General features: G+C 29.4%; 1 protein-coding gene across 1 annotated transcript; it reads right to left on the bottom strand.

Annotated features, from left to right (window-relative positions):
* Positions 1-9704: 9704 nt before the first annotated feature.
* On the bottom strand, positions 9705-11417 carry K444DRAFT_608420 (uncharacterized protein). The gene is made up of 2 exons (XM_024879383.1): positions 11092-11417; positions 9705-10944 (listed from the first exon to the last, which is right to left on the bottom strand). Exons 1-2 carry the CDS (start codon positions 11293-11295, stop codon positions 9928-9930), a joined length of 1221 nt encoding a protein of 406 aa, XP_024741647.1. The 5' UTR covers positions 11296-11417; the 3' UTR covers positions 9705-9927.
* Between the last annotated feature and the right edge of the window lie 1651 nt (positions 11418-13068).

Here is a 13068-nt window from a genome sequence, read left to right as displayed (position 1 = left end):
TATAAATGAAATATTTAAGAATAAAATATTTATTTCAATATTTTTAATACTTTTATTATTAAATTCTTTTTATAAATCTATTATAAACTATTTTATTTTTTAAATATCTTTTATTATAAATTATATATATATATATATATTAGAAAAAAATTAAATTTAGTTTAATATAAATAATAAAAAGAAAAAGAACTAATTAAGAAATAAAAAAATAGAATTAATATTAGAAATATTATAAAAGTAAATCTTTAATAATATTTAAATACTAAATTATATTAATATATTTTATATAAAACTTCTAATAAGAATTTATAAAATTTATTTAAAAATAACTTTAAAAACTTTAATAATATAACTTTTAATTAATATAATTATATTAAATTATAAGTCTTTTAAAAATACTTTTAATATAATAATATTTATATTAAATAAAACTATATAATATTTTATTATAATATAATATATATTTAATATAAAGCTAATATTATTAAAAATAGTCTAATTAGAATAAACTTTCTAAAGAAATTTATTATATTAATTTATTTTATTCTAAAAAGAATTAAATAAAAAAACCAAATATTTTTAATTAATTAATTAATTAAATTAAGATATTTATTTATTTCTTCTAAATTAAAACTATTTCATACTTTTATTTTTATTTTTATTACTAGATTTATTAAGCCTAAAAAACCCTTAATTAATATTTATTATTATTATTAGAAAACTTATTAGAAAAATAATGAAAAAATATTTTTAAATATAAAAATATAATAGAACTAAAAATAGTTTTAATTATAAACTTATTATTTTTCTTAATATTTACTAATATATAAAGCTTTTATAAAAGATATTAGTAAAAGCTTTTTTTATTATATTAAAGAAACTAGTATAAAACTATTTTTATAATAACTAGCTCTTTTAATATATATATATAAAAGCTTATATAAATATTTATAGCTTTTTTAAAAGCTCTAATTTCTAATATTAAAATTTTAATAAATAAAATACTATTATTTTACAAGTTTATTAATATAAGTCTATAATTTTAGTAATGTTTTTAAATATTATAAAAATTGAAATTATATATTTTATTTTATAATTTCTTAATAATTATAAATTAAAACTTTATATAATTCAAGTATATAAAATAATAAAAGTTATAATAAGTTTAAAAGGCTTTTAAATTTAATTCTAAATATAAATATTAGTTTACTAGTAATATATGGTATTATTATATAAGTTATAGAATATTATTTATATATAGTTAGTAAAGTTATTATTTAGAAGTAAGAATTATAATATTATAGTATTAATATATAATTCCTAAATCTGCTAAGCCTAAAGAAGTCTAGTTTACTAGTCAAGTTACTAATAGGATATAAGGTTATATAACTATATCCTATATCTTATATTCTATTACTTATATCCCGTATCTTATATCCTATAACTATATATATAATTCCTAAAGAAATAGCTATATTAGTTTATTAGTAATATATAGTACTATTATATAAGTTATAAAATGCTATTTATATATAGTTAGTAAAGTTATTATTTAGAAGTAAGAATTATAGTATTATAATATTAATATATAATTCCTAAATCTATTAAGCCTAAAGAGGTCTAGTTTACTAATTAAGTTACTAATAAGATACGAGGTTATATAACTATATCTCGTATTCCATATTCTATTACTTATATCCCGTATTCTATATCCCGTAACTATATATATGACTCCTAAAGAAATAGCTATACTAATACTAGAAACTCTCTAAAAACGCAAAAAAATAGTATTTTTCTCTAATTATATATAAATTCCTTAATCCGGCCTAGTACCAGATTCCCAAATACTTTATATATCTATATTACTTTTAAGGGTTTTAGTTATATATTAAAGGCTATAGCCTTTTATATATAATCTCTATTTCTATAATATTTTTCTATTTTATATATTTATTTACTATTTTATTTATATTTAACTTATTTCTCTATATCTAATTATATAGTATTTATATTAATTAGGTATTTAAGGGTATTTATTAGCTTTGATTTTATTATAGAATTAGTAGGATTTGATTTTCCCTTAATCTATTTAACTTCTATAATCTCTTATTATTTATATATCTAATAGAGATATATTATATTAATTATTAGATACTTTTCTCGAGTAGTTCCTAATTTAACGAGGTATTTATATAATAACTTCGAATTTATATAGATTACTAATAGTAGTTCTATTTCTAGTATTCTATTAATTATAGATTTAACTAAAGTACTTATATTAAAACTATAAGCCATATTATAAAGTTCCGAAGCTAGAATACTTCTGGTAATTCTCTTATATTTAGTAAAGAACTAGTAAATAATATTAGTATATTTAGTTCTATTTCCTAGAACTAGAATATATCTAATTTAGGAAAAGAAATCTCTATTATTTACAAATAAAGTATTCGTAAAAATAATTAAATATAAGGACTTCTTTACTAGCTTTATAAATCTTAGTTCTCTAGTAGTATTTTTAATCTGCTATTAAATATACTTATTAAGTGCCTTTATATTAGTTTCCGAGGGTTTAATAGCTTAAGTAGTAATTAATAGGTTATATAAAGCTTTTAGTTAATAGACTAATATAATATATACTTCTTTAATATATTAGGTAATATATTAGTCCTTAATAAAGAGATCTTAATAAATAGTACCTCTATTATTTATAGTAATAGTATTCTTTATAGAAATAGTTCGGAGGTTTTTATACTAGTATTCTTATATAAGAGTAATTCTAGTAGTATTTATATAGATAATACTTTTATTAAACTTGAGATTATAGTTAATAGTAAGATATTTATACTTCTTAGCTAAGAACTTAGTCTTATAGAGCTTTAGTTACTTTGCTTTTATAAAATTATTAGTTCTAATAAATATAGTATTATTAGTTTAAAGACTAATAATTCCGAAGAATTACTTATTATAAAAGAGGCAAGAATTATAAGTTAACTATTTTATAGAAAGCTTATTAATATAATAGAAATAGTAAGTTTTAAACTAGTAGTTCCTAGCTTCCGGTATATTATATAGTAGTTTTATAACCTTTAGAACCAAATTATTATTTAGATTTAGCTCTTTAGTAAGTTTATAAAATGAATTAATATAAAAATTATAGTTAAGTAAGGTTATTAATTAGATATAAGCTTGCGAGATATTATATAAATATAGTTCCGTAGTATCTATTATTATAGTAATAATACTAAGAATAATTCTCTAGCTAATATATTAAATAGTAGGCAATTATATTAATATTATATATTTCTTACTATTATTATAAGCTTAGATAACTAGTCTTAATTTCTTAAATTTTCTCTTTATATCTTTATTCTTAATCTTATTAATAAACCGGGAATTAAAGATATATATCTTTTTTAATATCTGAAATCTGGAAATAATCTTAAATATATCTTTTTCTAGAAAGCTAGTAACTTTAACTTAATAGAAGTTCTTATATAGGTTATTATTTTATAGAAATACTATAAAATCCGGGTTCTTATAAAAGTATCCTCTATTATACTTTAGTGAAATAATAGAAATAGCAGGAGAAATTATACCTGTATTATCTTTAGTATTATTATAAAATTCGGGAATAGATTTAAGTTCGGGGCTATTAGTAATAACCTTAATATTTTCTATATAAAAGGGCTTTATAAAAATTAAGTAGAAAGTAGTATTACTATATAGTAGAGCTAGTATATAGTTCTCTCCGTTAATAGCTACTAGCTTATATAGTTTATTCTAATTACTAGATTAACTAGTATTTCCTTTATACTATATAAGAATATCCGAATTTAAAGAAAGTTTATAAATATTAGTAATACTAGAACTATTTCCGGTATTTAGGGTATTTGTAATCTGGTATCTAGCTCAAAGCTTCTGAATTTCTATTATTACTTTCTTAAGTACTACTAATTACTATAATATAGTTAGTAATAGAGTATTATATTTAGTTATTTAAAATAAAGTATTATAAATCAAGAGAATTAGAATAATACTATTGGGTCTAGCAGAATTATTAATAGCCTTAAAAGCTATTTAAAATATAGTATTCTTATTAATTCTATTAATTTTAGCTATAATAATAAGGTAAATATATTAAATCGGGCTATAATAGTATTCTATAATTCTAATGAAATTATAAGCTTTTACGGGAATAATTTTGATTTTAGTTCCTATAATATTTATAAGCTAAATAAATTCCTTACTAGTAAACTGCTTTCCGGTATCTACTATAATTTAATTAGGAGAATCTAAGTAAATATTAATCTAATACTGCTTTAGGGTATCCTAAATATATAATATACTAATATTTAGAAGCTATTAGCCGGCTTAATATTAAGTGCCTTTATTAATAATATAGAGTATAAGCTTACTAGAAATATAGAAAATATTAATAATAATAAAGTAATTAAAGCTAATATTATCTTTTAAGTTAAACTTGAATTATTCCGGTAATTATCCGAATTTCTAGTATTACTTATAGTACTTTATAAAGTACTTAAGGGCTTCTATATTAATATCGTGGCCTGCTTATTCTAGTATATTTCAGAGCTTACTAATAGATAAATAACTAAAATAGTAATATAGATATTATAATTTAATTTTTATAAGAAAGTAAGAGTTATAAGTAAAGAATTCGGAAATAAAGCTTTATAGAATAGTATTCTAAAGTAAGAAAGAATATCTAAAATATTATACTATAGGTATAAAGTATTTATTAGAAATAATAAGATAATTAGTAAGATTATTAAAGTAGATTTCTAGCTTATCTATATTAGCTAAGCTAAGTAAGAATAGAGTTTTTATAAGTATAATATAAAATTATACTTGCCTAATTAGTATTCTTACTATTATAGATCTAATAGAGGATATAGATCTAATACTAAACTAAATATTAACTTAATCTTTAGTAGTTTTATTAAGTTTAATACTATTATTAGTCTACTATAAAGCTTGGAATTAGTTAGAACTAATAGTTAAGAATCTAGAGGCTCTGGTATTAATTATAACTTTATAAAAGTAGTAAGTATTATATCTTAATATATTATTAATTATAAATATCTAGATATCTTTTATTTATTTAATAGGCTTTAAGATATAATTTTCGCCTATTATCTAGTATATAAGGGAAAGAAATATAAGGTTATTTATAAGAATATTAGTTATAGGAATAGCAGGAGTAGGAGCTATAGAAGTGGCTAGGAAACTTTTAATAGAAATAAAGTAGAAATTAGAGTAATATTTCTTTTCTTTATCTATTTCCGCTAGTAAGGCTTTAAAAGCATTATTTACTAGTTTGTTCTTATTATTCTCGTTATTCTCTTCTCTTTTAAATTCGGTAATATATTATATATAAGTATTACTAAAGCATTTATTAAAATTGCGGGTATTTCGGAATCTAAATTAGTAAATATTTCTATTCTTAAATTAAGCCTTCTTAGCCTCTTATTTCTCTGGTATATATTTCTATAAATAGTATTCGGGTCTCTTATATATAAAATACAACTTCGGAGTATAATTATTATAATTATAGGGCTTAGAGTAGTTATTATAGGTTCCGAAGTTATAGTTAGATCTATATTAATAATTTCCGAATAAATAATAGTTTAGAGAATTTTAAGAATAGTATTTTTAATTAGTAAAAAGAATCTGGATATTAATCTATTATTTCTTCTTATAGGTAATAATAGATAATTAGAGCTTATTAATAAGCTAGCTAAGATTATTAAGAAAGTCCGAAACTATATATTAGTATATTAGTAAGCCTTAATAAAAGGTAATAATCTTATTATATAGAAATTTAGTAGTTTATAAGGCAGGAGTAAGGCTATATTATAATTTATATAGGTTATTAATTAGTAATTAGACAAGCTCAAATATTATCTTTTTAGGGTCTTTTACTATTATAATTACTAAGGTAATAGTATTTTATTTATCTAAATTTTAATAATAGTAACCGGAGCCTATAAAGAAATTACGAATATTTATATAAGCTTCTTTATATATATATATTAAGAGAGCTAGTTATTATAGAAGTAGTCTTATACTAGTTTCTTTAATATAATAGGAAAAGCTCTTATTAATATCTCTTCTGAGAGCTCTATATATTAGTAGATATTAAGGAAAATAGCGAGTTTTTAATTAAAACTATTATTAGTTTTATTATATTTCTATATTTCGGTATATATCTTTATTATTTCTCTAATAAGCTTTCTAGTAATAATAATAGAAATTAACTAAGGGTTCTTCGGATATAGTAGATCTAGTAATAATAGTAAAGATAGAAGTAGTAGATAATCTTAATTTAGAGAAAATAAATAAATATCTTAATTTAACTAGCTAGTTAACCGAGAATACTTGGTTTCCTTTTATCTAGTTCTTTCTAGAATAAGATAAATTAATATAATAGATCTCTTTAGAAGATCTATTCTAATTAGGCTATCTTTAATAATATTAGCTTTATACTAAATATATATTATTTTCTCCTAAATAATATTAAGTAGAAACTATACTATAGTAAGATATATATAGTTCTATTTAATATAGATACTATTATATTAAAGGTATTTTCGAAGAATTTATAGTTTAGTATAGCTATATTAACTAAAGGTTATATTACTAAAGTCCTTAAAATTATTCTTAAATAGATTCTATAGGTTCTTATTAGAAGTTCTATATAAGATATACTAATATAGCTTAGTATTTAGATATTTCCGAAGATTTACCTTTATAGTATTATTAGTATTAATTCTATTTTTCTATTTCTTAATTAATTTCTTTTCCTTTTTATTATCTATACTAAACCAAGTTTAGTCTCTCTCTAATATATATATATGATTTATAGTAAGAGGTATTTAAAAATAAGATAGTTTATAGTAGGTTTATAGAAAGGGTTTAGTAATAAAGATATCCAAAGTATCCAGATACCTAATTTAAATACCAGACACTCAGATATCTAATAAAGTATTAAAGTAAATATTTTGCCCTTAAATATTTCGTCTATAACGAGAAATTTAAGAAGTGAAATATTATAATTCCGGGAGGGTCTAAAGCTCGAAGAACTCGATTTTTAATAATAAAATCGAAATAGTAGTTAAAGAGCTTTAAGGGCATATATAGGGCATATATTCTAGAGAGAGAGTTCCGTAAATACAGGTATTATATAAGTGAAAAAGATAGTTTCTAAGAAGGTAGTCTTAGGGCTAAAAGAAATTGGTTTTAAAGAATAGTAAAAGTTAAATAAATAGATAAATAGTTAAATAGCTAACTACTTCTTAATTAGTAAGAGCTAGTATTTTCTCTTTAGGCTACCGAATACTTTTCCGAAGTTAATAGTAGTTTCCTCCTTTAACTAGAAGTAAACTACTTATTTTAGGCTACTAAATACTTTTCCGACTAGCTAGATCTTTCTCTAATCTATAAGTACTAACTAATTAGTATCGGTTTACTAGTAATATATAGTACTATTATATAAGTCATGAAATGCTATTTATATATAATTAGTAAAGTCATTATTCAGAAATAAGAATTATAGTATTATAGTATTAATATGCAATCCCTAAATCTGCTAAGCCTAAAGGGGTCTAGTCTACTAGTCAAGTCACTAATAGGATATAAGGTTATATAACTATATCCTGTATCTTATATCCCGTAACTATATATGTAACTTCTAAAGAAATAGCTATACTAATAATAAATTAAAAGTATTTAAAATAGTTATAAGATTTATTTTTTAGTAAAATGCCCTAAAATAATAAACTTATATTAATAGACTTATTAATAATTATAATAATTAAATACCTTAAAAAACAATATTTAGGCTTATTTAAATATTAATTAATAATTTATATTAATTATAATATAGCCTTATTCTTATTTTATAAAATATTAAATTAATTTAAAATTAAGCTAAAAAAAAATAGAAATAGAAATTAAAATTATATTTAAATAATAAAGCTTAGTTTTTTATATTTATATTTTTAAGTTTTAAATTTATTTATTAAATCCTTTTTATAATATTTAATAAGATTAAAATTAAAATAAATTAAAATAAATTAAATATATTATATATTAGTTTTAAATATTAAATAAAAAATATAATAAAGTATTTTATTTTATAATATTATAATATAAGAATTATAATATACTAGCTTATATTTATATTAAAAATTTAATTTAAGATTTTTAATAAATATAAATAACTAATTACAAGTTATTAATATTCTTATTTTTATTAATATCTTTAATTAATATTTGAAAAAAAGAAATTATTTTAGCTTTTTTTAAAGTTATAAAAAAGAAGTTTATTAAAATAAACTTTTTATCTCAAATAAAAGCATTTCAAGTTATTAATAAAATTAAAAAGATTAAAAAGATTAAAAAGATTAAAAAGATTAAAAAGATTAAAAAGATTAAAAGAATTAAAAAGAAAATTAGTATACTTTTATAAATTCTTATAATACCTCTAATATATTTATATAATATTTTTAAAATATAGATATATATACTTAAAATAGTAATAATAGAAGGCTAACTTTAATTAGAATATCTAAGTACTTTCTTTAGATAAACCCTAGAATAAGTACTTATGCATTTGAGAATTTGATTTCTTTTTAGTCTTCTTTCCCTATACTTAGTAAGCTGATTTTTGCAATTTTATTCTAAAGTAAGTATTTTTTCCCTGGCTATTCTTTAGCCTCTGCCACGCATATAAAAGGCAGGCAAGAAGCATGTCCCTCTCTTCCCTCTTATAATTGCTTACAAAAATATATTCTCAATGCATATGCTTAAAGTATACACATATACTTCGCACACTATTGCGCGCCGGAGACGCGTGACGCCATTCCCCTAGCCTATTAAGGTCCCCAGTATTGGTAGGGGATAAGCTTTAGAACTCCCAGAATTAGCACGATGGCTAGTTAAGCTTATACATCAGAACGTGCAGAAATAGTGACAAGCCTTTCCCAAGATGCAAAGCACAATATGTGACCGTTTATACATCATCCAGCAACGACGATCACCAAAGGCACGCGCATTTTCTCCGAATCCCCATTATTCAGGGTGCCTCGAGGCAGGAATTCCAAGGAGCAGCTTTGTGACTCCATCTCTAAGAAGGTTGCTGCCCTCCAGGAAGAACAGCGGCAGGCATTCCTCTCTTTGCGCAACTCTTTTGGGGGTGAAGACGGCCCAGGCGGAAGAGCTCCGACTAATGCGCTGCAAGTACGAAGACAACGGCATAAAGTATCTGGAATACAGGGCGTTGGGAGACTTTTAGGCTCTCCAGCATATAGATTAAGGTAGTAAACTCGCTCTAAGGTCCTATATTTCCAGGCCCTTCCCCTAAAATCAGGATTTACGCCTTCGACAAGGGCTACCACACCTTTTCAGTGCTTATCCCCTGTACTTACAAGGGAGTCTTCGCTAAAGGAGGCCTATTAGTAGCTTGTTTAGCGTCCGAGCGCTACAGTTGCTCTACCAACAGCGCTATAACCTTAGAAAATTTACTTATCCCTTGCGAATGTCTTATAGCGCCTCAATACGTTAATTTGGGGAGTACTGCCTAGAGTTGTAGGGGCTTATAGCAAACTCTTGCCCTATAATTCGTACCTTGTAGAGTACCAATGGTCGAAATGCCCTATATTCCCGATACTTTATGCCGTTGTCTTCGTAATCGTGATTGGTTCATCTTCCAGACACATTATGCAGCTCGTTTCAATTTGGAGGCACCATAATGAATTGTGACAAAAGATTGATTGATTATTTTAAGCCAAGGAGGCCGATAGCCCCGTCATATACTTATGGACGAGTAAATTTGCCATCACGTGCTCCCCTGCTCTTCTGTTGCTGAGCTGTCTTGGCGCAGGTTATCGCCGCCAGTCGGGAGATCTAAGCTGGGCGTGGGCCGCCAACGAAGAGGTAGCTGTCCCAGGAGGAGCCGCTCTCCATATCAAGGGCGATGGTGTACGGATCGGGGCCGCCGGAGACTGCTGCATCGGCGGAGGCATAGCCATTGTTTTCGGTCATGCCGCCATTTATGTCGGTCTGGAGGCGCAGGTTGCGTAGGTACGCGGCCTTTTGCCATCCGCCGGCGGCCTGATAACCGCTGCCCATCTGATCCTGGGTCAGTTCCGGATTGGCAAGGCTGGAGTAGACCTCGCCGCCGCATCCGACCCAACCCACGCTGAACTCCAGGCCGCCCTTCCAGAGCGTGGCCGGATAATAGCCCATCCAGATGCCCTGGACAGCGACCCACCAATTGAAGTTACTGGAGTTCGGCTCCTGGTAGAGCTGGAACTTCATGGAAATTTCGTATTGCGGGCCGCCGACGGTGCTGGTGCTGTTGATGCGGACCCCGGGGAAGAGGTTTTTGTCGACCTGGACCCAGCCTTTGTGCAGGCGGTTGTAGCCGCCTTCGTTGTCGCCATCCTGCTTGTAGCCGTTGGTGGTGTAGTAGGTGAAGACATGGGGTTGGGTGTCGCCGTTCAGGCTCTGGTCGACGGTCCAGCCGCCTTCGAGCGACTGGGTCACTCCAGTGCTGTAGTTCTGCAGCCAAGCCTGCATGATCGAGTGGTCGCTGCCATTGCCGCCGGCCGGGATGTTGATGGCCGGATCCCACACGCTCACTAAGCCGTCCCAGCCGTAGAACGTGCCGGTCTGGTTGTCGATGTCGTGGAAGTATCCGGATGGGTCCGGGTCGGTCGGCCCGCTATTGGGGCGAGCTTGGTTCACCTTCGACCCGCCGCGTTTGACGTGGAGATCTTTGATGTCCTTGCCCGCAGCGAATTGCGACTGCCAGGCGACATCCGGGCGGGGGATGGGAACGGTGCCCGCGGGGCCGCGCTCGATCTGGGGATCATCCAGTTCAAAGGATGCGGGCTTGGGGGCGATGTGTTCCGGAGCCAGCTGCTCCCGCAATCTCGGAGTTAGCATACTTCTTTCAGCTGTTTCCCAGAGCAGACAGAATGTTCCAGGAGTTGTTGGACGTTGCTACAAAGCTGAAGGGGAAACAATACGGAAGAGCAAACAAGACACCGAGGAGTTGAAACTTACGGCACGGCCCGCAGGACCCGCGCGCGCCAGCTCGGCAGGCGGGGCAGTTGCGATCTTGCCCAAGGGATGCTGGGTTTCGATGGGTACCCAGTCAATTGTCTGACCACTGGGTGTGATAGTGGTTTTCACGATTTTGAGCGAGGCTTGGCGGCCATTCAGCCAATCCGCGAGCGCTGGGTTGAGTGGATGCTGATCGGTTGCCATGGTTTGGTCTTGTCTTTTTAGTCTTTGTTAGGTTGATTGATATCAGGGATTCGAAGAATTTCACCCTTCAGATGAGTTTGATTTGATTTTGAATCGTCTTGGAGAATACTCGAGCTTTACTGAAACGGTGTTAAGAACAAGAGTTGAGGGAGTGGATTAGGCCCTCCATTTAAATACCCACAATCGACCCCGAAGAATTTGTTGGGCTTGAGGCCGATTTCCCCCTTGGCTTGAGGCCGACTTCATGTCAGCCATTCGTAGGTTGCGCCACCTCTCGTTCTGCGCAGATTCGGGCGAGGGCAAGATCATTCACTTGTCCGTATGACGTCTCAAACATCCGATTCCGACCTCGAAGGCTTTCTTTGGCTTGAGGCTGATTTCATGTCAGCCATTCGTGGGGTTGCACCACCTCTTGTTTCTGCGCAGATTCGGGCGAGGCATCAGGGGGCACGCAAAATCCAATCATTCATTTGTTCGTGTCTCGTCTCAAACATCTGATTCGAGACACCGAGTGATCAGGCGACGAAGACAAGCTGACACATGAGGCATTTCTGCGGCTGAACATTGCGTAGAGAATGGAATCTCCCGCCAGCTTGCTTTACGCCACAATGCACGTAGCTTTATAGAGATGGTCTGGCTTACGCCTCTGCGTTGGCTGGACGGGCTACTTACAACATAACTATCCGAGGCTAATCTTGCAGCTGAGTTAACCCTCTGAAGAGTATTTATTGAGAAACCTAGAGGACATCAGTGATAATTATTATCCAAGTCATGAAGTCGTCGTTGCTAGACGGTAATATCGTGATAAAGCTAGGATTTATTATAACTCTGCAATGTAGCTGAATATCCGACAACAACTTTTCAGCCCTATAAGGTTACACAGCAGATAGCGCTGCGTGCGACTACTGCAAGCCTTCGGCTCTATCCATTTACTGGTTAACGTACGATTCACCGAATATCTTAACACTTATTCGCTATACTTTAAGTAGATAACGAATGGCGATGCCAACCTCATGCTTTCTAATTCGGGTGGCCTGACCATAGTGGATTTAGTATGCTCAGATCATCAGGGGATCCATCACCCTAGGTACGAGGAGATTGCGGGGTAAGGACAGAAATGCATGATGATTATAATTACGAATCTAAGAAATCGGCGATAGTAAGAGAAGACTCAATGAACTACAGTGTAACGGCACGAGCGATCACAAGCTAGCGTAGAGACATATAGGAGTGCGTACGGTATGCTAAAAGGATCATTCTTATAAGCTAGCTACGAAGGAAACAAAGAAGATAAAAAAGAAGGGGAAGGAGAAGCTAGCTAAAGGAGAGGTAATAAGCCTGCGGCGCTACGCCGTCAGCCAAGACCCCCTAGCTCAGGGGTAAAGCCCCTGAGCCGTGCACGTGACTAGCCGAGCCGTCACATCTTATTAGAATATGGTGAGCTGCTTTGACCTCCTAGGCACTCTCTTGCTATGAGTCGCGGGACTCTATCACATAATGACTAACTCATCTGTTTCCTTTACTACTTACTTCTGCTTATTGCATTTAGATGCATATAAGCACCTGTACTTACAGTCTTAGAATAGTAATTCTTTCAATTCCAATCTTCGAGAATAATTAGTGACCAGACCCGTGACCCGCATTGCTAACAGGGGGAGCTGTCACGTCGCTAAATCCATGCAACCTTGAGTTTCTTGCTCAAACTTTTTATCATCATTTTAGTATGCCTAAATATCTGCAATAACGTTCGACAAGAAAGAGATCAAAGCCTCT

This window comes from Hyaloscypha bicolor, assembly GCF_002865645.1.
Source record: "Hyaloscypha bicolor E unplaced genomic scaffold K444scaffold_17, whole genome shotgun sequence".
Classification (NCBI taxonomy): domain Eukaryota; kingdom Fungi; phylum Ascomycota; class Leotiomycetes; order Helotiales; family Hyaloscyphaceae; genus Hyaloscypha; species Hyaloscypha bicolor.
Note: the sequence above shows the minus strand (reverse complement) of the source record. Positions and strands in the feature narration are given on the sequence as shown.

Coding starts and splice junctions, on each gene's coding strand:
- K444DRAFT_608420 (XM_024879383.1), bottom strand. CDS start 11,295: ATGGCAACCGATCAGCATCCACTCAACCCAGCGCTCGCGGATTGGCTG. Junction 10,945..11,091: donor CGGGTCCTGCGGGCCGTGCC/GTAAGTTTCAAC, acceptor TTGCGGGAGCAG/CTGGCTCCGGAACACATCGC.